This window comes from Natrix helvetica, assembly GCF_964273705.1.
Source record: "Natrix helvetica genome assembly, chromosome: Z".
Classification (NCBI taxonomy): Eukaryota; Metazoa; Chordata; class Lepidosauria; order Squamata; family Natricidae; genus Natrix; species Natrix helvetica.
Window position 1 is genome coordinate 86,835,578 of NC_138554.1, and position 24,823 is coordinate 86,860,400.

Consider the following 24,823-nt stretch of genomic DNA (forward strand, 5'->3'; position numbering starts at 1 on the left):
TGTGATTAAAGACTCCTTAGCCCTACATTTTAAATTCTACCTTAATTGTATTTGGAGAGTATCGTTAATATGGTTCATTATTTTGTTATTGAGCATGGACCTTACTAGTTGTCTGAAGTGTGTGCAAATGGCTTAAGTATAAATTCCATTAATAAACTTAAGTACGGAACCTGGAGTCCCACACAGTTGGTGCCAGCAGTGAAAATTCGTCCTCTTTGAGCAGAGAAAGACCCAAAATATAGGTTGTGGGGAAAGCAGGTGACAAAAGCGAACTAAATAGGCACAAAGCACTGAGTGTAAAGACAGGTGAGTGAGCACGATGAATCCATGAATTAACCCATCTTTCATACCAAGGATTGAATCCAAAATTGGTAGGAAGGTCCTTTGAGGAGAGCGAATCAGTCACAGCTCGCAGCCGTCCCTCTCACCCAGGTAAGAGTAAAACGCGGCTTGTTTCTCTGCGGTTGTAACTCCTCTTCCAACCCCTCCCGATCTTATTTCCCTAAGGTATTCCCGCTTCTCCGCAGGCTTTCTTAACCCAGTCCTCGGAGGCGAGGTCGGCTTTCAAACAACCAGCCAGCCTCCTGGGTTACGTCTCCTCGCTTCGTCAGGATATGAGCTCACGATGCCACCTCCTCCTTCCTTTTGTGTAATGCTTACCGGTTTCGTGTAAGCAAAGAAGCCGAAAGTCGCTCTGGGCCTATGTTGCCCGGGTCGGGCCCCCTCCAGTTGTGGCGAGAAAGAGGGTGAGTCGTGAGAGGAGGGGCGGCTGAAAATATGGGCAAGAGAAGGTGATTCGGCTTACGGTGGCGTGTTTTCGGCAGCCAGCAAATTATACCGGGCGTCCCTGACCAAACGGGCTCGTAGTCCTATGGCATCGGGCGGCTGGATGGATTAAAAAAAATATCCTCCTCTTGGGGCTTTCCACATTCTTTCTCTGGAAGAATGCCTCTAATTCGGAAAATTTTGGAAGATTCTTGCGTCCCCCCTTGTTGTCTGAACTCCTCCTACAAGCGAGTAGGCTTAGGCTATATCCGAAAAGGCCAAGATCAAGTCTGCCCTTAGCTTCTGAAGCTTATCGAGGAGCCAGTGAAAGAGATAGATCTCAATTAAGCTTTCTCAGGAAGTTGTTTGACAGCAATAAGGGATTGCCCTCAAACAACAACTAAAGGAAGGGATCTGTGTTCTGAAGGAAAGTCAAGATATAGAGATATACGAAAACGATCTGAATCATCTGATTTCAGGGTGGGGAAGACGGTGATAGGCAGTGAATGTTTGTAGGAATGAACAGAAGAGCAAACAGATTGACTTTGACAAGCCAATTAGTTTCAACTTGTCACATGTATAATCATGATTTGTTTAATCATCATCATCCTCAAAAACAGCTGGGATTACAACTGTTACTCAGATCCAGATAAACCACTTTATAGTTTCATCCTTTCCATACCTTAATGGTGTAGTGCCTTTATAAGAATATGAACTTAAAAGTACAGAATATGTTTCTGTTCATTCTTCCTGAGGAATGTCCATGAAGGTTGGAGAAATGTAATTCAGCATATGAAAAGACCTAATATGGGAAACCTATTATGGGCAGTAAGATGTTAAGTTTCTATTTGACAATACATTTCAGAAAGAAGCTGGATAGAGTTGTACATTACAGTCCTGACCCAAAAGATAATACTGGAGGAGAGACAAGCAGTTATTTTGGTGCTACTGCTTCAGAAAATCTTCTTTCTCAGTTAAGTATACTATTATGATCACCGACTAACATTGTCTAAAATTGCATACATGTTTTCTAAAATCAGTGGAAAATAAAAATAATTCATTGTAATGCTATAAATTCAGATACAATATTAAGGAATTTTAATATTAAAACTAACAAATATAAAATGATTTTGTCATCAAAAAATTAAAAGTTTACCTACTATATAGCAAGCTGCTAAGCAAGCAAGAATGTGCAAAAATATGTGCATATAAATATAATTAGGGACAATGACTGAAAAAAGTATAACAAAGAACTAAAGCATAAAGTAACTTTTAAAAAAAAATGATCAGAAATATAAATTTGGAAGAAAGATAGTTTTACAGCTTTGTTTATACACTTTATAGGGATAAATTATTTATACCTTTTAAATACCAATGACTGAATGGACTTGCAACTTGGGTTACTGAAAGTCAGAAAAACTAAAACAGTACATATAATAGACATATAGTAGACACAGAACGTAGTCTCTTAGCTATAGTAAGCATACGCTTTTTGTGGCAATTATTAAGGTTATTGGCTGTGGTTTATATTAACAATAATATTTATTGTTTATATTACATCATTTGATCCCACAAGAAATAGGTAAGAATTATACATATGCTACCTTGAGTTATAGAAAATAAAGGCAAGATACAAATGTAACACAAAAAGTTCTTAACTTATGTCTACAATTGAGCCCAAAATGTATGTTGTTAAGCAAGACAGTAGTTAAGTGAGTTTTGCTCCATTTTATAACTGCTTGCCAAATTAATTAAGGGAATCCCTACATTTGTTATGTTAGTAACATGGTTGTTAAGTGAATCTGGCTTCTCCATATACTTTGCATGTCAGAAGGTCACAAAAGATGATTACATGACCCTTGGATTATGATTTACAACCATCATAAATATAAACCAGCTGCCAAGTGTCTGAATTTTGATCACGTATGGCTAACCACGGATGGCTGCAATGGTCGTAAGTCACTTTTTTCAGTGCCATTGTAACTTCAAATGATTACTAAATGAATGGTTGTCACGGACTACATGTAAATAAATAAAACTATTTCATAAATTGTTATTTAAAGTCAATATGACTGCTCCTTTAATTACAGAAAGGATATTTTGTACATAGAAATAATAGTTAAATATAATTACAAGTTGCATGGTTTTATTTTTTAAAAATTGTATGTATGTATGCAATATATTTGTGTATCTCTGTGTAGTATCTACAACATATACCCAAATATTGTACATTAAATGTAACAAGAGAAGCAGTTTAAAAAACATTGGGTTAGATCTGTAAAAATTTAATTGAATTAAATTGAAATTCATAGCATGATTATTTTGCTTGTTCATTTCAATTTACTTTTTGCAAAGCATGTTGATAGGGGAATAGGTGTCTGAGAAGGTAGATTTAACATTTTATTTTCTGTTTTCCCTTTCCTTTTTAATTCAACAAAAAAGTAGTAACACCAGTTTAATATAAAGGCACAAATATTCCCAAGGCCACTGGCAGACAAGATGCTCTAGATTCAGCTGATATGAGGTCATATTTGCTCCATCTCTACTATGATAAATTTTGAGGGTTACTATTGTAAGATTAGGAAATATTTTCACCACATCAGGAAAAGGAGAATATATAAACACTTAATCCTCTGTTAACGACTGTCCTGTTGGTAACCATTCAATGTTATGACAGCACTGAAAAAGTGACTTTATTACCAGCCCTCAATTTAAGGTTAGGTTTACAAGCTTTCTTTAGTAAAAATACACCTTTTAAATTTGATAACTTTAATCGCTATAGATGTATTGTAATATCTTACCAGACAATAACATAATCTGGCCCATAAAAATAGCTGTCCATTGTTTTACTACTAATGTTGTAATTGTTTTTAATAAATTACAATATGGTTTTGTTTGCTTCTTGTAAAAAAGGATAAAGTTTAATAAACCAGTCAGTCCCTTAAGAAAATTTGTAATAGTTACCATTATTCAAAAATATTTATGTAGCAAAATAAATTGGGCTTCTCTTGTAACCATTGATTTATAGTCTATAAGTAGATATCAGGAAAGAATAACTGCAAAGACAGAAATTAGTATAATGGACCACAACAATATAAGTAAATGGATTTTTTTTTGTGGAAAATGTGGCTACTGAGAGACTACCTTGAGTTCCGAAGGGTAAAAAAAATCCCTATCCAAATATTTAATCAATAGTTTTAAAGAGTTATAAGTTTTGTTAAATTAATCAAATAAATGAAAAAATATTAAATTTATTTTTTATTATAAACAATACAAGCAACTATTTATGCCAGTAATTTGGATGGGAGGAGTGCATAAATATCCTGGGTTGAGAACAATATCTATACCAAAGTGATAAAAGTAATTGTCTTTTTTAGGTGGCACAGTAATATTAAAGTGAAGAAGTTGCAATGGGGAATCAACTGGCTGGCATTGCCCCCTCTCAGATACTTTCTGTTGACAGTTATTTCTCAGACATCCATGATTTTGAATATGACAAAAGGTTGGGCAGCACTCGTTTTTTTAAAGTTGCCCGAGCTAAGCATCGAGAAGGCTTAGTGGTTGTCAAGGTGTTTGCCATTCAGGATCCAACCTTACCATTAACTAGTTACAAGCAGGAGTTGGAGGAACTGAAAATACGGTTGCATTCTGCGCAAAATTGTCTCCCTTTTCAGAAAGCCACATTATCTGAAAAAGCAGCCATGTTGTTCAGGCAGTATGTGAGAGATAATCTTTACGACCGAATTAGTACCCGGCCATTCCTAAACAACATTGAAAAGAGATGGATTGCTTTCCAGATTTTGACTGCAGTAGATCAAGCACACAGGTCTGGAGTCCGGCATGGAGATATCAAAACTGAAAATGTAATGGTGACTAGCTGGAACTGGGTCCTTTTAACAGATTTTGCAAGCTTTAAACCAACCTACCTCCCTGAAGACAATCCTGCTGATTTCAATTACTTCTTTGATACTTCAAGAAGGAGAACATGCTACATTGCTCCAGAGCGTTTTGTTGATGGCAGTATGTTTGCCACAGAATTGGAGAATATACGAGATCCTTCCACTCCCTTGGTTGATTTAGTCAACAGTAATCAACGCAGCAGAGGCGAATTGAGACGTGCAATGGATATATTTTCTGCAGGTATTTCAAACTGATCAAATGGTTAAAGTTAAAGTTAATAACTTTTGTAAGGGGTGCGAGAATATATCAGAAGTGTTCTAGGGATGCGGGATATAGAAAAGGTTGGGAACCCCTGACCTAGCTGGTTTCCATAAAGTTTCCTTGAAAATAATAAAGCTAGCTTTGTTTTTTTGGGTGAATGTGATACACTATTTCAAAATATACACAGAAGAATATCTGGATGTTCATAACTGTGTTTTAAAAACTGCTACACATAGAAAGCAGTTAAGTATGAAAGATCAAGCTTTGCTTTCTGCAAAATTCTAGAATTCTGCAGTCAGTTTTGACACACGGGGGGTGGGTGGGGGAAAATAGTTATGGGTTTGCAGCTATTTCTGTTTTGAAACTATAATATCCCAGGGAAACTTATTTGATATTTCTGTAGAATTGTAAAATATGCTGAATAAAACTAGTGTCTGTATATTTGTATACTGGCAAAATAGAAAAAGATCTTTAAATGAATGGCAATTCAAACATAATATTTTTTGACAATTACAGGTGGGGCTTGCTTTATAGTTGGTCCTGAATTCGCAAGACATTCAGACTTCAGCAGTCTTGTTATGAGAAGGCAACTGGTGGTTCACATATTAGACTTGAGTGACACCATTGGCGGTCAATTGAGGCCAAGTTCTGAGTTAGTGTTCTAACATGTCAACCTCTAAATAAATATGGGGCAAAATATACGTCAACATATCTTTATCATTATAGAGATAAATATCTAACAGTATGATGGGAGATCCTGCTACACACTGAAAGTTGCTGAGTGCCATTTAGTAGTTGCTTATCAGAGTAGTTGCTTTGTGGTAGAGTTCCTTGGCTGTAGAAAACTTTTTCTCAAAATTTGAAAGAGCCCTAATATAATACATTTTGGGTGTTTCCTGTAAAATTCATGATCCCCACTTTTTATTTTGATTTAAAAAAAACATTTTTAAAAAACTTTTGAACAAACACAAACGGACAAAACAAAAAACATAAAAGCATCTTCCATTACAAATTATAGAAAGTGTGTCAGTTGGTTACAAAATTTCTGTGCATCCCTTCCATAGTCATCACTCCACTTTCTTCATTTGATAAACATCCTTAATTTTTCCATCAAATTTTTCTGTTTTGTGTTTTTGAGGTGTTAAGCTTCAAGCCATATTTTTCAGATATTTCTGAGACTGTTGATGACAGAGTCTCGCCATGCTCTTGCCATGTTACGAACTGTATCATCAGCATATCTTAAATTGTTGATCTAAACACCATTTACTTTTAAGGACAGCATCAATGTTTTCCAGTGCTCTGTTGAAAATTGACTCGGAGTAGATATTAACAACAGCGGAGACAGAATACAGCCCTGTCTGACCCCTCTTCGTATTTCTGCATCATCTGAGTATTTTTGGCCTAGTTTCACATTTGCTACCTGATGCCAATATAGATTATTTATGATTTGGATGTTTTTGTCATCTAGTCCCAACTGTTTCAGGACTTGTAATAGTTTGCTGTGTCTTATTTTATCAAATGCTTTTTCAAAATCGATGAAGCACATGTAAACACTATGATTGACATTCTTACAGCACTGTACAAGAACTTGAATGCTGAATAGGGCATCTTGTGTACCAAGATTGTTTCTGAAACCAAATTGTGTGTTACTTAGACACTCCTAAATTTTGTTGTATATTCCTGTGTGAATTATTCTCAGGAATATTTTCAGGGCATGACAAGTTAAGCTTATTGTTCTGTATTCGGTACACTTCTTTGCATTTTTTTTTTGGGGGGGGGGGATTGTCACAAAGGTTGACTGTAGCCCAGAGGTTCCCAATCTTTTTCGGTTTGCGGCTCCCATAACACTTCGGATTTTTTCCGCGGCTCCCTTAATAGGTACATCCGATTTTTTTTAATTTTTGACTTTTTAAGGATTTGGAAATCTACTTTTTAGTTCGTTAAGGTTAGGTTAATTGAAAAATAAATTAAACACGAGCTTTAAATTCACAATTTATTGAACATCGTTTAATGATTTAAAATTATTAATGGGATGGATGGGCTTGTTGTTCGCTGCACAACTTCTCAAATCTTGGATCAGAAAAATAGCTTTTGAAAAGTAACTTAACCACCACACTAGCCCAGTGGTGGGCAACCTTTTTTTTCAACTGAGCCAAATCTCGCCAAAACCATGATTGAAATTTATTTGGAGAGCCGCTCTTGCTTAGCAACCAAAATTTTGGGCTCAATTGTGGTCATATGTTGTTTTTCTTTCTTTCATCTCTCTCTCCCACTTTCTTTCTTTTTTTCTTTTTCTTTCTCTCTCTCTCTCTGGCTCTTTGTCTCTCTCTCCCTCCCTCCCTCTCTGTCTCCCTCTGTCATTTTCTCTGGGTGTCTATCTGTCTCTCTCTCTCTCTCTGTATCTCTGTCTCTCTCTCCTCCTTCCCCCATCTCTGTCACTCTGTGTGTGTGTGTGTGTGTGTCTGTCTCTCCCTCTGTCTCTCTCCCCTCCCTTCCTCTCTCTCTGTCACTCTGTGTATGTGGGTGTGTCTGTCTCTCACTCATTCACTTAATCACTCACTCTGTGTGTGTCTCTCTCTCTGTCTGTCTATCTTTCTCTCCCTCCCTCCCCCCCTCTCTGTGTGTGTGTGTGTGTGTGTGTCTGTCTGTCAGTCTCTCTCTGATTCCCTCCCTCACTCCCTCTCTCTGTTCCTCTCTCTGTCTGTCTGTCTCATTCACACACACACACACTGTGGTCACCACAGTGTGTGTGTGTGTGTGAGTGAGACAGACAGACAGAGAGAGGAACAGAGAGAGGGAGTGAGAGAGGGAATCAGAGAGAGACTGACAGAGACGAATCAGAGACGTACTTTTAGCTACCTGGCAGCGGCGTTTTGCCTTGGGGGGCTCCTCAGAACTTCCCAAGACTTCGGAGGGAAGTTTACAGCCCTCCCTCGGAACGCTTCGAAGGGAAGCTTCTGCAAAGGCGAGTGGCAACAAATCTCCCAGGCTTTAATTTGCCGAGCTGTGCGCACGCGCCTGTTTTCCACGGCGTGGAGCAGCGGCGAGATTCTGCGCGGCGAGCGATGATTCCAGGGGCCATCCGGGAAGATAAGGAACGCGAGGGGGACCCTGCCCCCCCCACTGATGCCCCCCGGAATCATCGCTCGCCGCCCAGAATCTCGCCGCTGCTCCACACCGTGGAAAACAGGCGCGTGCGTACAGCTCGGCAAATTTCAGCCTGGGAGACTTGTCATGCCCGGGCTTTTGCAGAAGCTTCCCTCCAAAGCACGAGAGGAGGGAGGGAAGCGGGCGCCCGGCGCAGGTATTAATTGAATATTTCGCGGCGCCCTTATGACGATAGCGCGGCTCCCCAGGGAGCCGCAGCGCACACTTTGGGAATCACTGCTGTAGCCAATCATTTGGTATCTTTCCTGTTTCATATATTTGATTGAAGAGCTGCAGTAAAAATTTGTTCCCATTGTCTTCCAGCAATTTTAAAAATTTTACAGGGATATCATCAGGTCCTGTGGCTTTTCTTGTTTTTGCTATTTTTATTGCATATTCAACCTCCTTCCTAGTGTTGTTTGGACCAATTGTTATCCTTCCTATATCTATATCATCCCTAGTGTCCTCAAAAAGTTCTTCAATATATTCCTTCCATCTTTTTAGTTTTTCATCTCATCCAAGATGATTTTTCTCCTCCTTGTCAACTAAGTTGTTGGTTTTCTTTTTGTAGACACCTGCTGCTTCTTTCACTTTTTTGTGTAAGTTGAAATCATCATGAATATGTTCTGTCTCTTCTATTTCTTTGCATCTTTTCTCAAACCACTTTTCTTTTGCCAGTCAAATTTTTCTTCTAATTGTTTTCTGCAATTCATTGTATTTTTCTTTGTTTTTTATTTTTATAAGAGCATCTTTCATCCATGAGTTTGCATTGAAGTCCCCCATGAGTATTGTGATATCATTCCTTTTTTTGGGTTTTTCAATACACTGCTTCATAGAACTTCTCTAAATCCTCCTCATTGTCAGCTGTGGGAGTGTAAACTTGTGTAACATTCATATTTACTGGAGTACTATTTATTTGGATCATCATCACTCTATCAGATACAGAAATAAAGGACTTGATACATTTATTTACAAGATTGTTTACTATTATAGCTTCTCCATTTTGATAATGTTTACTATTTTCAACAGAGTAGTAGATAGTATAATCTCCTATTCTACATGTTCCATTTTCAGGCCAGCATATTTCACTCCCTCCCAGTATAGAGATACTGTATTTGAACATTTCTTGGATGGTGTTGTGTGTTTTCCCAGATTCATATAGGCTTCTCAGGTTCCAGGTTCCAATTTGTAGTTTTGGGTTTATCATGCTTCTAGCAGACCCGGAGATTCTTAGCACCCTTGCCCCATTTAAGGAGTTCCTGTACTTAGAGCCATTGTTAGGTTTCGTCGCCATTAACAAGACTTTCCTGGGAAATATATAGTGTACCGTGTTTCCCTGAAAATATGACATGTCCTGAAACTAAGGCCATGCCAGATTTTTTGCGATAGGCAAAAATATAAACCCTCCCCCGATAATAAGCCCTAGTGAAGGGGTGGGTTTAGCCAGAACAGGGGGCAGCCCTTCCCTTCCCTGGTCATCTCAGGGCTTCTTGGCCCCTTAATCGGATCAGCTGGGCTGCTCTGTTCACAAAACAGCTGATTCGCGGGTGCCGTTCAGGCCTCTGCCTCCAGCAAACGCCGGTCGCTTTTGCAGCCAATTGCGGCTGCAAAAGAAGCCGGAGGCCAAGCAACACAACCCAAATGCCTCATGCCCTCCTTGCCTAACGGTGACAGTCACAGCTAACAATTCCGTCCATGGAACAGGAAAAGAAGGCATGGAAATCAATACACCTGGGACATTGGAAGAAGCCATGCGAGAAGACGCTGCTGCCGAAGTACAAGAAATCTCCCCCCCCCACACACACCTGCAGATCGTCCTTTCAAAGAGGAGTTTCACCAGGATGAAGGCAACACAAACGCCGCCTTCAGCCACCTCTTTGTCCTGGTGAAATTCCTCTTTGAAAGGACGATCTGCAGGTTAGAGAGGGATATTTCCCGCACTTCGGCAGCAGCGTCTTCTTGCAGGACTTCTTCCAATGTCCCAAGTGTATGGATTTTAATGTCTATAGGAGGTCGCTTCCCACCTGCATATTCACATTGAAGGCTCGAAATGGGGCGTTTTTGCAAATGGCTTGAAAATGGGGAGGGAGATATCACTCTCCCCTTGTTCTAAAGGTCAGCATAGACTGAGAACAGGATAAGAAATAAAATCCCCCCTCCCCATTTTCAAGAGGTTTGAAAAACGCCACATTCCAAGCCTTCACATTATCCAGGATTGCAGGATTGAAGGCATGCGGGAGAGAGGATTTTGTCTCTTATCCTGTTTTCAGTCTGTGATCTTCAGAAGGTGGGGGGGAGAGACATATTTTCAAACGGTTTGCAAAAACATGCGATTTCGAGCCTTCAGCATATTCCAGGATTGCAGGATTGAAGGCTCTAACCCACCTTTATAGCATCCTGCCTTTCTTCCACCAAACAGGCAGTTAGGCTCCCCTCCCATTCCTAATCCTGCCTTTCTTCTACCAAAGAGGCCATTAGGCTTCCTCCCCCATCCCCATTCCTAATCCTGCCTTCCACCAAACAGGCAGTTAGGCTTCTTTCTTAGAGGGAGCCTGGAACCTCCAAAGAGCACGTCCCTAGGTGGCGGATTGGAGAGCCCTACCCAGTATAGCTTTTATGCTTACCATATATATACGTACGTACGTACGTACGTACGAAGATTAATTGTCTCTACGTGGATTTCAATCTTATAATGTGGAAGATTGATCTTCTAACTAACTAGATGAGAAATAAACTTATAAATCATTCAGATGACAGAGAATACCATAATAATGAAACAGAACATTTAAAGGATATTTTTCTAGTATTCAATTTTCATCTGATTTTAAATTAGATAGCTTTGTGCAGGTTGTTTATCTTTATGAATTAGTTTGCAACTGTCAAGCTTCAGTGTGGCATCACAAAATGCTAAGGAGCTTTTTACATTGCTTGTTGCACTTTTTTTGCTTACGTATACTTAAAGTAACCACTGTTTTTAGTTGCAAAATCCTACATCAAATAAAAAGATGTAAAAACATTATCTTTATGTTATGAATTCTTTTTTCAGTTGAAGTGAAAAGTATATCCAGTAAAGGAGATTGATTCATCTATGCTCCTGATATCATCAGTTAAAGCAGGTGTTGGCAATTATTTTAACGCAGGAGTATGATGTTTTTAAAGAGAGTTATATCTATAGAGTTTGTCAGAATGATGCTCCAAGAATAATTGAAACAGGATTGGAAGTGTAGTGTATCAGTTTTTAATTAAGCAAAATGACAAATATTTGATCATTGTACTTCTGATGTTTAATAACAACACTTCTGAATGTTACATATATGGCCCATGTATTCAGGGTCCAATCTTGCTTTAAAGTGAGTTTCCAAATGTTTTTAAATGATCTAGCTGCAACCAGCTATTGAGAAATCTATTATTAAAGGCTGCCTGTACCTGTCTATCAAGTTGAAAAGCCAAATCTACAGCTTGTACTTTGTTTTGAGTCAATAATAGCTGTTGAAAGAGAATCAATTTTGTTGGTTGTTCTGGTGATCTTTTCTGGATTTCTTAGGATAGCAGAAAAAAATCCCAATATGACTAATATTTTTTTCTCTCACTTCAACCAGGTAGGGTTTCTGTTTCTTTTAAAAGTTACAAAAGAGGCAGTCACCTTGATAGCTTCTAGGTATTTTGGACAACATTCCATTATCTCTCTTGCCATTGGCCATGTTGCTTTAGGATTAGTGGAAACTGAATTCTTTATTCCGTTTAATCTTCTATAAACCTCATTGCTTCCTCTTTGCTAGCTGCAAGATGCAAACTAATAATGTATAATTAGGCTATTAAACGCATGAGAATGTATTAAGGAGGCAGATCTTTTTGTTGTTTACGCGGTCTCAGAGAAATGTGAATCCACATGATGGATAGATCAATATGACCTCATTGTAGCTATGATGTATATATGAAGGCATAAGCGTGCTTTGAGAGCTCTCTCATATTTTTAACACATGAACACAAATTAATAGAACATATGGGGTTTTTCATATAATCAGGATCTTGACATGCAAATATGGAATGCTTTTTTAATGTTAAACAACAGCCAGGTATGTGATATTTTTACTAGCAATCTAGAGCAAAGATTTCCAAAGCAGGTGATTTTAGATAAGCTTGGAATTAAAAATTTAAAAAATCTGTATTTATAGGGTTAAAGAGTATTAATAGCATATTGTAGATATACTAGATCTAGTACTTAGAAAACATAACTGATTCAGTTATGATGGAAGCCAATAAATGCACTTTAGAAATATTAAGTATAAATAAATAATTCATAATTGTCTAGTCTTTATTTTCTTTTCCTCCCCAGGTTGTGTAATAGCCGAGCTGTTTACAGAAGGTGTACCTCTCTTTGATTTGTCACAGCTTCTGGCATATAGAAATGGTCTCTTTTCCCCTGAACAGGTCTTGAGTAAAATTGAAGATCAAAGTATTAGAGAATTGGTAAATAATTCTATTCCCTTTATGGTTGCTTACTTAAGTTTTTCTACTTATTTAACATCATTCTTTCTGAATCCTCCCCCTTTATTCTGCTATCTTGTCTTCCCCCCCCTCCCTTGAAGGTTATTCAAATGATCCAGTGTGAGCCCGAAAAGCGTTTAGCAGCAGAAGATTACTTGAAACAACAACGTAACAATGCATTTCCTGAAATATTCTACACTTTCCTTCAGCCATATATGGCACAATTTGCCAAGGAAACCTTTGTATCTGCTGATGAGCGCATCCTTGTTATCCGTAAAGACCTCGACAATATAATCCACAATCTCTGTGGGCATGATCAAACAGAAAAGGCTGAGGGAGCTACAAAGGAAAATGGATTAGTCATCTTGGTTTCGGTAATAACTTCGTGCCTGCAGACCTTGAAATACTGTGATTCAAAATTGGCTGCCTTGGAGTTGATTCTTCAGTTGACACCTAAGTTAAGTGTAGAAATCCTACTGGATCGTATCACCCCTTATCTCTTACATTTCAGCAGTGACTCTGTGCCCAGAGTAAGGGCAGAAGCTGTTAGGACACTCACTAAAGTTCTGACTTTAGTTAAAGAAGTTCCACGGAATGATACCAATATTTATCCAGAGTACATCTTGCCAGGTATTGCTCACCTGGCCCAAGATGAAGCAACTATTGTCAGATTAGCTTATGCTGGTAAGAAGTGAGTGTGTGCTGGGTGATAAGATGAAAAATTATTAGGACTCATTTGTTCATCTGTTATTTGTTTTTCCTGTAAAATAACAAAGATGGCAGCTAATTATATGTAAGTGTAACTTAGGTACTGAATTTTATTTCTTTATATCAGACATTAAGTTATTAAAAATTAAAATTTATATTTGGATACATCTTTTATAGCAAGAATTTCTTGATTTTATGTAATATTCAATACAATTTTATATAGGTATTTCTATATAATCAAGTTGGTGGATGTGCTAAAACTTTAAGATAACGTTCCAGGCTCTCACACAAAATGTCTCTCAAAGATATGTTTGGAGTCATACAACTCCCACATAGTGGTTGTGTCTAGTCTCAAGCCCTATTTACCCAATACGGTTTGTATAAGAAGGCTCTCTGCTACTATATAGCCCAATGAGACATATATTTCCATTACCAACTAATTTTTTTATAAAAAAAAAAAAGCTTATGGTATTTCTATTAGTATTCCTTAAGAATGCTTATCTGGGAGGAAGAGGCATTTAATAATAACTATACTACAAATTACTCTTTTTCTTGTAGCCTAGAGGAGTCGGGGAGGATAATTAAAATTACCTATGGAAACTTTGGTGTCCATATTCAGTGCATTACCAACTTTTTCCTGAAATATATATTGTCATGTTTGCAGGATTGAAAAAAAATGCTTGGTTCATCCTTCAGTTTTCCAATAACTGAGTTTTTAGGTGAACGAGCCCAATTATATAAATTTAGAGAGAAGTATTTTTGCAAATATGTATGTATGTGTACAGAGAGAGAGAGAGAGAGAGAGAGAGAGAGAGGGAGAGAGAATGAAATTAAAGTTATTTTAGACTTCTATGACGAAGATTAATATAGTTCCATATATTTATTCTGTGACACTTTCCTTTTAATCTTTGCAGAGAACATAGCATTGTTGGCTGAAACGGCTCTGAGATTTTTGGACCTAGTGCAATTGAAAACTCTGAACATGGAAAATGAACCAAACAGTGAAGAAATAGATGATCCTACACATCCTAGTGAAAATTATGATACTGGTAATATATTTCTTAGACTGACTTACCTTTAAAGTGTGATGTATATAATGAACCTAATGACATTTCTAGATAAATATCTACAGGAAATGATTTCTGTTTTTCATGCTTTTTGAATATAACCTTTCCCATCCTAAAATTTTCAAGATATGCCAGCTAGGAATTATGGAAGTTGCAGTTCCACTATATCTGGCAGAACATTTCTGATTACAAAAAGATACCAAGAATTCCCTTTTTTGGAAATTATGCTATTTTTCCATAATCTACAGCATTTAATTAAAAGAAAGGAATGGTGAGGTAGTATAATTAATAATCCACTCAGTAGGAATACATCTTAATGTTCTTTTGTTAAATCACAGTTTATCTCAGAAAATAAATACCATATCTTAAGTTCAATCTTCTGCTTAGCATTTTCAAATTCTGTATGGATCTCATGTACAGTATGGATTTATATACACAAGCAAGACTTTCTGCATGTCACCTTATAATGCATATATGTAAAAGGAATTAATATGCAATTATTTTAATATTGAAGTGTGCTACTGGAGATTTTGATCAAACTGAGATTCTGTGTTCCAAGCACTATTACACTAGTTCCAACTTGAGCAACAGCTTAGACTTTAAATACAGCCCTTTAAACTGTAAGCCTACATAACTGATAATTATTATCTGATGCAAGATAAGGCACGAGTGCTAACTTGGAAGGAGTTCTGAATTGAATGGAAGTTACTTCATTAGTTGGAGGATAATTTACCCTCCTCTCTTGCTACTCATGTTCTTTTTAAACAACTATTATTCTATCTTTCCTAACCTGATATCCTAGGGATTCTTTGGAGACTGACTCCTTTAATTCCAGGGTATGATTTTGGGCCCTTTTTTATGATTTCCAGATAGTGTAAAGGGTTGCTTCCCAGAGATCTCTCATTTTCAATTCCCATTCTTAGAATGCCCCAAAATAAGCTGATAAATTTTAACTATGTCCCAACCAATAACATCATCATGTTATAACATGTTTTTCTGAGACCCTCTAAAGGTTGAAAAGCTGAAGTGCCCAACTTTTAGAAGTTTCCTATCTCTTCTGTAATTACATTGTTTTAAGGTGATGGCAGTGTAGGAACTGTGTATGTTGCAGCTCATGTAGACCATGTGCTGTGAGCAAAATAATAAAGTGACTTGATCTTTCTGTTCTGATAGCCAAATGTTATAAAGTATTCCTATAGCTCAAGTTCAAAATGTGTGAGAGAATGCTACATCAATTCATATTCAAATTTCCCCTTAGCTTTGAAGTTCTGTTCCCTCTTTGATTTATCACATGATATCACATGATACAGTTTTAAGAAAGGTGGGTTGCAGGCCTGACTCTACTACACTTTTTATCTTATAACCTAGTACGTTGCATTTGTCACTCATAATGTCATCCCATAATTTGCTAAAATACATAATTCATTACATTTTCATAAATGTTAACAATTCAGCAAAGATAGAAGAAAAGATTACTGAATAAAAATATATTGCGTTGAATGATAGCGAACATATATTCTTCATTTTATCTGATCTGTTTCTGTGTTACTCTTGCAGAGCTTCAGGCCTTGCATGAAATGGTTCAGCAAAAAGTGGTCACTTTATTAAGTGATCCAGAAAATATTGTTAAACAGACTTTAATGGAGAATGGGATAACTCGTCTTTGTGTTTTTTTTGGACGACAAAAAGCCAATGATGTACTTCTTTCCCATATGATCACTTTTCTTAATGATAAGAATGACTGGCATTTACGGGGAGCATTTTTTGACAGCATTGTGGGTAAGTACCTAATAACAAAAATAATACTTCCATTATATTATAGGATGAATTGTTTTCTTAACTGACTAATTAAACAGTTTTATATATAAACTGTGAACATCTACAGACCTAAGTCAGGTGAATCAATTTGTATTTATGTAACAAATACAAATTGCTCTCTCACAAGATGACCAGTCAGATGCACCCTGAATATTGTACAGGTAGTACTAAGATTACAATGATATTTGGAAGTGGGATTGCTCCACTAAGCAATGCAGTCATGAAGCAGAACATAGCATATCACTTAGCAATGACTGTCAAAACATCACAACCTCATAAGTCATTAAATCATTAAGCAGCAAGAGGCGAGTATCCCAAAAAGAAATATGCCATGGGTCAACTAGAGAGGACCATGGGCAGACACTAGGGAACACAGGAAGGCTGATGAGGGCCACAGGTGGGGTGGGGAGATTTCTTGCAGACATGATGATATGCTACAGAGTTCAGGTGGGAGTACTGCAAGATGTCGGTACTCTGTACCAAGGCACCTGGGGAGAAAAAGAACAGGGGCAACTTATAAGAGTGATTTTCAACCTTTCTTGTTGACTTCCCCCTTGACTTTTCTTTTGAGAATCTAGCTGGGAAGGTCTCAAATGGTAATCAAATGACTGTGGCTTACTGTAGTGTCATAATCATGAGCCAAGCACTTGGAACATGATCACACAACATCAAGGATGCTTTAATAGCTACAATATTTTTTTTATTTTATTTCCAAAGTTAAAATACATTCAAAAAAGGAAATAAAAACAAAGCAAAAGACAAAAACAAAAAAATGTGCATAAAAGAAAAATAAAACATAAATTGTTCCCCCAGTTGAATATTGATGAATATATTTCAACAATAATAGTTTCTTCCCCTTGCAAAATAGGCTTACAATTTATAAACTTGGACAGCTCCAATTACTCAATTAATTTGACATCATCTTATCTACTGCAAAAAGATTTAGCAGTTAAATCCAAAATCAGAGGGTCATTATAATTTTGAACAGTCATTGAACAAGCGATCTTGAGATGAGGACTATCAGGAATGATGTAGACTATGAATTATTCCATGTTGTCTGCCTTCAGCATATGATAATCATATATATATATATATGTGTGTGTGTGTGTGTGTGTGTGTGTGTGTGTGTGTGTTGTATTTGTACTGATAAATAAATAAAGGGAGACTAGTATAGATCTATATTAGTATACTACTATATGTAGTGTGTATGTATATGTATTTGTGTTACTTTATTTATCAGTACAATTACAACATATATATATATATATATAATGGTTGCATATGGTTGCATATTTAGCACTAATGATTAGTCCTTCATCCTATCCTTAAAGTTAATGCCACAGTTAGGGAAGCCATGGTCCTCCAGATTTTGCTAAATTACATTTATAGTACAGTCAGTTATGAAGGATGCTGAGAATTGAAACTCAGTTACATGTGAATGGTCACGGGCTTCCCATTCCTGATGTTTTTCATTAAGTACTAAAACAGTGCCAACAAATTCTGAAAAAGATGGGAAATCTATAGAAAAGAGCTGCTGGTCTCAAAATGACATTCAGTTTTATTCTTTTTCAAAATCAGGCAAGTTGCTTTACAATATATGTTGAATTTAGTTCATAAAATTATTTAGTTTTTTAGGAATTATAATTTGTATTTCTTAAATCTACCTGGATTTCAGGTGTGGCTGCTTATGTTGGCTGGCAAAGCTCTTCCATTCTAAAGCCTTTACTTCAGCAAGGACTAAGTGATGTTGAAGAATTTGTAATATATAAAGCTCTCAATGCCCTTACCTGTATGTGCCAATTAGGGCTTCTGCAGAAACCTCATATATATGAGTTTGTATGTGATATTGGTAAGTCAGCTCCCTCTCCCCCTCCTATTTCAAAAATCTTTGTATGACATGTAATTTAATCACTGGTATATAGTCATTCTCTCTAATTTAATATCATCCAAGTGGTTCCCAGAATATACAACCTTCATAGTTTTTGGCTGGAATTCTTGCAATTGTAATCTGAACACATCTAAATGGTATCAAGTTAGAAAAGATTCTACTAGATTAAAATAGCTTTATCAAATTATCAGTTGACATAGTTTATTAAATTATCCTACTCTTTCAAATGTAATTGAATTCTTTCAAAGTAACTCTGATTAGTCATTGATAGCATTTTACATTCATAAAATAAGCCTTCCTACACAATCCTACTACTACTTCTTCTTTACTTACCAGTAGTATAGGAAAAGGCATAAAACTGCATCATATCTTTTCATGGTAGTGCTAAAAACCATCCATCTGGAAGCATCTAAAAATCCACTATTAGTAGGTTTAGCCAGAAAATCGTTTCTATTTCCTAGCTTGAAAGCAGTCCAGCTGAAATACCTAGCTACTGGTAGAACATTATGTGGTGACTTTTGCAATGAATTATAGGTTTGTGGATGTTATTATGAACAGTTAGGAATAAAATCAGAAATATTACAAAGCAGCAAGGAATTAAATTCTTAATAGAATATTCTGCCACACGTATAAATTATAATTTTGAAGGAATAATAGATGAATAAATAGAAACTTTCTTCCTCTGGATTCATTTATTTGTACTTTGAGCTGGAATTGTTATGTGCATGTGTGTAAGAAATTGTATAGGTTTTTTCCTCTAGGATTTGAACTATGTTTCTAATCTTATTAATTAATTAAAATTAACATTTCTTTTTAGCTCCTTTTTTGTGCCATCCTAATCTCTGGATACGTTATGGAGCAGTAGGATTTATCACTGTTGTAGCTCAGCATTTGAATATTGCTGATGTTTATTGCAAACTAATGCCTTACTTGCACTCCTTCATCACCCAGCCAATAATACAGGTAATAAACCAAGTGCATATTGTTATCATTCATAGCAATGCACTATATAAAAGATCTTAAACTTTGCTTTACATTTTTCTTTTGTCAAAATGTTTAGATCAGAAAGAGTGATCATAGCTAGTATCGCTGAAATGAATCTTGCAAACTTTTCTTCAATGGCAGTAGTACCAGCTATTGTTGCAACTTATACATTTCTCCATTTCTGTATTACTAATCATTTTTTTTGGAGATGGAAGAATTTCAATGATAATTAAAATTGTGACCACATGTGGCCAATGACTTGTTCACTTTCTCTTTTTAAAATGAAATCAATGGTTGTTTATGATTCACAAGAATTTACAAAGGAAGTAACAATTTCATGGCATTTTAAATAGAAAGAGTGTTGTAAAAGAAAGAAATGGAAGCCAACAGTCAATCTAAAGCTGCATTTGAAACCATTTCATGGGAAGTGAATTTTTAAACTTCCTCTTTCAAAAGTCTGCCATTGTACTAGATCTCTGTGGAAAGAAGATTTTTTTCTTTAAAAATGAAATCCTTATGTTTTGTTTCCAATGGAACTTGATGTCTTCCTTGTTTTCTGTCAACTGCAGATAGATAAAGAAATTGTTCTCCTGAGTGTTCTCAAGGAACCTGTAAGCCGTTCTATATTTGATTATGCTCTAAGGTCTAAGGATATAGGAAGCCTTTTCAGAACACTACAGCTTCGTCAGAAAAAAAGAAGTGGGATCCTTTCTGACTATCCACCTCCTGAAGATCCTGCAATTGCACAACTGCTAAAGAAGCTACTTTCTCAAGTAACTATTTCCAGTATAATAATAGTAAAGCCAGGCAGAAGCTATGGTCACACAAGGATATAAATCATGGCAGTAGCTGTGCAACATTCAGATAAATGGGTGGCACATCATTCTGTTCACAAAATCCTTTTTGAATTTATTTTGTGACACACCACTAATCATTTCCCCAGTAATTCAGTACTGACCTCTAAATATCATACCTGTATTAAATAATATAAATTTCTCTTAGGAAAAAAGAAATCTAGGTTATAAACTTAGCTTGTAGGGGAAGAACACATCCAGACTGCCTTGAAATTTGTTTTTATATTTAAGTATTGCTCTTCATTAATTGAGATTCTTAAGTTTAAGGTTTAATCTGCTGGTTTAAATTTTGTGGTTGATAGTTTTCTTAAAAGTGATAGAAAATGCTTGTGTCAATTATGTGGAAATATTAAATGTATTAAATGACCTGATTGTATAAATAAAATATAATAGTTTATATTAATGAACAAAAACATTTTATTAAACCTATAATGCTTTAGAAGTTATAATCTTTTTGACAGTTCCGTTGAATAGATTGGATTGCCAAAATAATAATTTACATTATGTGACTGAGGAAGGCAATCCGTGTCCTAAATTATTTTGATTACTAGACGGCAACTTATTTTTGTTTTTCACTTTGCTTTTGTATTTAGCAAAGGATTTATTAACATATAATTTTGTTCTTGATTTCTAAAAGACACTAATATTACTTCACATTGATCCTAGTTGCTACATATTATATATAACTTGGAATTCTCACCTGTTTATGATAATTTCACCACTATGTTTTGGGACTAGGGGATGACTGAGGAAGAAGAAGGCAAGCTGCTTGCCTTACGAGACTTCATGTTAAAGTCCAGTAAAGCCAAGGCCAACGTAGTGGATCAGAGCCACCTTCATGACAGCATCCAAAAAGGTGTAATCGACTTGGCAGCTTTGGGAATAATTGGGAGACAAGTTGATCTAATTAAAACTAAGCAGGAAGCTGATGATAAACGTGGTTAGTATAGTTTCATGGTTCTCATCTTACTTGTTACTAACTTATGGAAATTTTCATTAGTCATTAGTGCAGGTGGGATTCAGATTTAGTCATGCGTGATTGGACTGCCAAAAGTGGATTTTCCTACCATTTATGTTTATTATTTTCTGAAAATACTACCTAAAGGACCAGGGGGATTGTGTTGAATGAGCATCTCTGCCATGACTTGCCTTACCTTATCTTTTCAAGATAATTATACCTTGACATATACAGGTAGTCCTTGACTTATGACCATAATTGAGCCAAGAATTTATGTTGCTAAATGAAACATTTTTGTTTTGTTTTGCCTCATGTTATGATTTTTCTTGCCACAGTTGTTAAGTTAATCACTGCAGCTGTTAAGGTAACAACATGATTGTTAAGTGAATCTGGCTTCCCCATTGACTTTGCTTGTCAGAAGATAGCAAAAGGTGTTCATATGACCCCAGGACACAACAGCTGTCATAAATATGAGTTAGTCTGAATTTTGATCACATGACCAGCTGGGTGCTGCAGTAGTCATAACTGAGAAAAATGGTTATAAGTCACTTTTTTCAATGATGTAACTTTGAATGGTCACTAAATGAACTGTTGTAAGTCGAGAACTACCTGTAATGTTCTTGTTCTAGATGTATCTCATTAAGTGAAAAGCAATCTTTAATAATGAATGGTTCCTCACCCCTTGCAGTTCTGGACACTGAGCACGTAACTGGTGTTTTAATATCTTGTTGGAAATGAAATTAAATTTCAAACCAACAATATGTGGCTTTGTAGCAAGTAATATACCATTATGGTTAAGCTAGTCCATTTTGAATACAAATTAAATAGTCTGAGGTCTATATGGTTCAACTGTTTTATAAACATGGAGTACCTTTGGGGATTAAGATCAATGTTTCACAGTTATTTATTTGATCCAGCACTGGCCTTTTTCCCTATAATATCTGTTCAAAATAAATCAGGGTGGGTGAGTCTATATATGTTAATTCTGCAATGATTCCAACCAATCTGGATTTTTTTGCTATACATCATGTTCAGTCTCATGGTAATCTTTCTTTTGGGACTTACTGATTTTAGCTAGAAAACATGTAAAACAAGATTCAAATGTAAATGAAGAATGGAAGAGTATGTTTGGCTCTTTGGAACCTTCTAGCATGCAGCAACCCCTTAGCAAAGGCTATGTCCAAACCTCTGACCAGGAAGCTATCCAAATTGGAAAACCTCTTCGATCAGAATCCTCCGCTGGCATTTGTGTGCCTTTATCATCATCTCCACAGGTATTTGAAGAAATATTTTAATTAATTTTATGTTTCAACCTTAAAATTCATTTTAATGTCAGAATCTTTTTGTACCTCAGAACCTTTGATAAAGAGGGTAAATGCCAAATTATGGTTAACTGTGAATCAGATAGTTGGTTGCTTCCAACTGAAGAACCAACAGCTGCTAGAAGAATATATACTATATTTTTTGGAGTATAAGACACACCAAGATTTTGATGAGGCAAATTTTAAAAAAAGTTTTTGCACTCTGCAGACCTCCCAAATATGGCCCATTTTTCACAAAACAGGCCTGGTTTTTTTTTTTCAAAAAAAGGGCATGAATAGCCTTTAGGAGGCTTGTAGAGTGCTCCTGGGAGGGCCCAAAAACGAGCAAAAAAAACGGCTCATTTTTTTGTCAAAAAAAGGGCATGCATAGATTTTAGGAGGCATATAGAGTGCTCCTGGGGACTGGGGGGGGGGGACAACATTGAGCAAAAAACAACCATTTTTTTGGTCATTTCTGCCATCCCCGGCCCCTAGGAGCACTCTGAAAGCCTCCTAAACGCTATGCATGGCCATTTTGGTGAAGGGGCGGGGTTTTGGGAGACAAAAAATGATGTATTCAGTGATTAAGGCGCACCAGATTTTCAGCCTCTTTTTTGAGGGAAAAAGGTATGTCTTCTACTCAGAAAAATACGGTAATGCTTCTCCTGTGTCATCTCAAGATCAGTAATCTAGATCCTGGGTCCCTGATTGATGTAGTTTAGAGTTTCACAGAAGAGCTAAGCCATTGATCCAATATCCTTCAAAACAATACAGTGTGCAGTTGTATAACATCACATATAATCTAAGCCTTTCACCAATAATGTGTGTGTGTGTATGTATGTATGTGTATACACACACACACACACACACACACACACACCCCTAGGTATTTCACATATATAACATATAACCTAGGCCAGTGATGGCAAACCTTTTTGTAAAGGCGTGCCAAAATTGTGCGCATACACACTATCAGGCGTGCCCACACCCACAATGGAATGCGCCCAACCTACCTGCATATGTGCACACACACCCCCGTACATGCATGCACAAACATACCCTCCGCACATATGGGGGGAAGTTTTTGCCCTCCTCAGGCTCTGGAGGCTTTCCTGAAATCTGGGGAGGGTGAAAACAGGCTCCCTTGGCCCACCGGAGGCCCTCCGGAAGCCAGAAAAAGCTTGTTTCAAACTTCCGGTTAGCCCGTTGAGCCTGTTTTTTGCTCTCCCCAGGCTCCGGAGGCTTTCCTGAAGCCTGTGAGGGAAGAAAACGCTTTTCTCCGGCCCTCCGGAAGCCTGGAAATTAGCACACGCTGGAGCTGACAGCTCGCATGCTGGCAAATATGGCTCCACGTGCCACCTGTGCCATAGGTTCACGTGCCACCTGTGCCATAGGTTCACCATCACAGACCTAGGTCTTTCACCAATAAAACACTTTTCCTTGTCTACTTGGTGAACATGAGTGCACATTTTCTCAGTTACTATGATGATAGATATTTTTTCAGAAAACTTGTTACTATTCAATGAGCATAAACAAATGCATTTCTAAATGTCATTGAATCACTTCATACAAAAAAAATCCTTGATGCTCATTCGTGATTGCTTATGCTTGGATCTTCATATCAGTCATTGTAAATAATGAACCTAGATAGCTTGGTGCATTTTTTTTACTGTTATATAGAAATAATGGACTCAAATTGATGTGATGAAAAATCATGTAAGCAGATTTCTAATGCAAAAGCTTAGAAGCTATCTGTTTTTTAACTATATATCATGTGATTATCCAATATGATTTATGTATGGCTTTCAGGCAGTAGATGGACAAACTATCCAAGTCAGAAAACCAACTATACAAGTTATAAGCAGTGTAGTTTCCCCCTCTACATACCAACTGCGCATTACTACTTGTAAAACTGAACTTCAACAGTTAATACAGCAGAAGCGTGAACAATGCAATGCAGAAAGAATAGCAAAACAGATGATGGAGAATGCAGAATGGGAGACAAAACCACCACCCCCAGGTAATACCAGTGTACTCTTAAACATTAGAAAAGCTATGAAGGTAACATAACATGGGATTTTAGTCCTGCTGAGATAGCAGCGGATTTTGAAAAAGAGAAATTCCACTTCTTATGTTCTTTCCAATAAAGTCTAAAGTGATAAAATGCCACTTGCTTGTTCTACATGTAACTGATGTTGTGTGAATGTAATAAGCACTTATCTAGAAGATATGAGATTCTCAGACTATCTAATCTCATCCACCAGTCTTTAATACATCAAGTTAGGTAGTTGCTTCTGGGTTAAAATAATAGCCATAGTTTCATATTTCTCATGTCCATATTTCTCAAGTCCTGTTCTCAGATACCTTTTCCTTTCTTTTTAGACCAGGATCTGAATTTTTTGAACAAGGATATGTTTTATAATGTACTATGTTTTCCCGAAAATAAGACCCGGCCTTATATTTTTTGGCTCCAAAATAAGCATTAGGGCTTATTTTTTGGGGGGGGAAACACAATATCAGTAATCAGACTGACTGGGCATCCCACCCCAGCGCTCACAAGTGGCGAGCACATAGGATCTGAGACTGTTTAGCAGCAGCCACCACCTTCTGGCCCCTTGATCAGGTCACTCTGGGGTTGCACAGCCCGTGCAGAGCAGGTGAATTGATTACCTGTCCAAGCAGCA

At 36.8% G+C, this 24,823-nt stretch overlaps 1 protein-coding gene and 1 long non-coding RNA gene across 3 annotated transcripts in view; both read left to right on the top strand.

Moving 5' to 3' along the window:
* Positions 1 to 251: 251 nt before the first annotated feature.
* On the top strand, positions 252 to 1,741 carry LOC309400978. The gene is made up of 2 exons (XR_014176740.1): positions 252 to 746; positions 1,635 to 1,741. It is a non-coding gene; the product is annotated as an uncharacterized lncRNA (long non-coding RNA).
* Positions 1,742 to 3,188: 1,447 nt separating this feature from the next.
* PIK3R4 (phosphoinositide-3-kinase regulatory subunit 4) overlaps positions 3,189 to 24,823 on the top strand; it is a 49,123-nt gene continuing 27,488 nt past the window's right edge. The window contains exons 1-12 of one of the 2 annotated variants that reach the window (XM_081969816.1): positions 3,189 to 3,289; positions 4,143 to 4,905; positions 12,410 to 12,543; positions 12,663 to 13,245; positions 14,184 to 14,318; positions 15,894 to 16,115; positions 17,830 to 18,003; positions 18,860 to 19,005; positions 19,596 to 19,799; positions 20,619 to 20,820; positions 21,913 to 22,112; positions 23,949 to 24,159. In XM_081969816.1, the coding sequence (XP_081825942.1) occupies positions 4,176 to 4,905; positions 12,410 to 12,543; positions 12,663 to 13,245; positions 14,184 to 14,318; positions 15,894 to 16,115; positions 17,830 to 18,003; positions 18,860 to 19,005; positions 19,596 to 19,799; positions 20,619 to 20,820; positions 21,913 to 22,112; positions 23,949 to 24,159 (2,941 nt within the window). In that variant the 5' untranslated portion in view covers positions 3,189 to 3,289; positions 4,143 to 4,175. The remainder of the gene's footprint in view (positions 3,290 to 4,142; positions 4,906 to 12,409; positions 12,544 to 12,662; positions 13,246 to 14,183; positions 14,319 to 15,893; positions 16,116 to 17,829; positions 18,004 to 18,859; positions 19,006 to 19,595; positions 19,800 to 20,618; positions 20,821 to 21,912; positions 22,113 to 23,948; positions 24,160 to 24,823) is intronic. The other variant, XM_081969817.1, reaches the window with a different exon arrangement.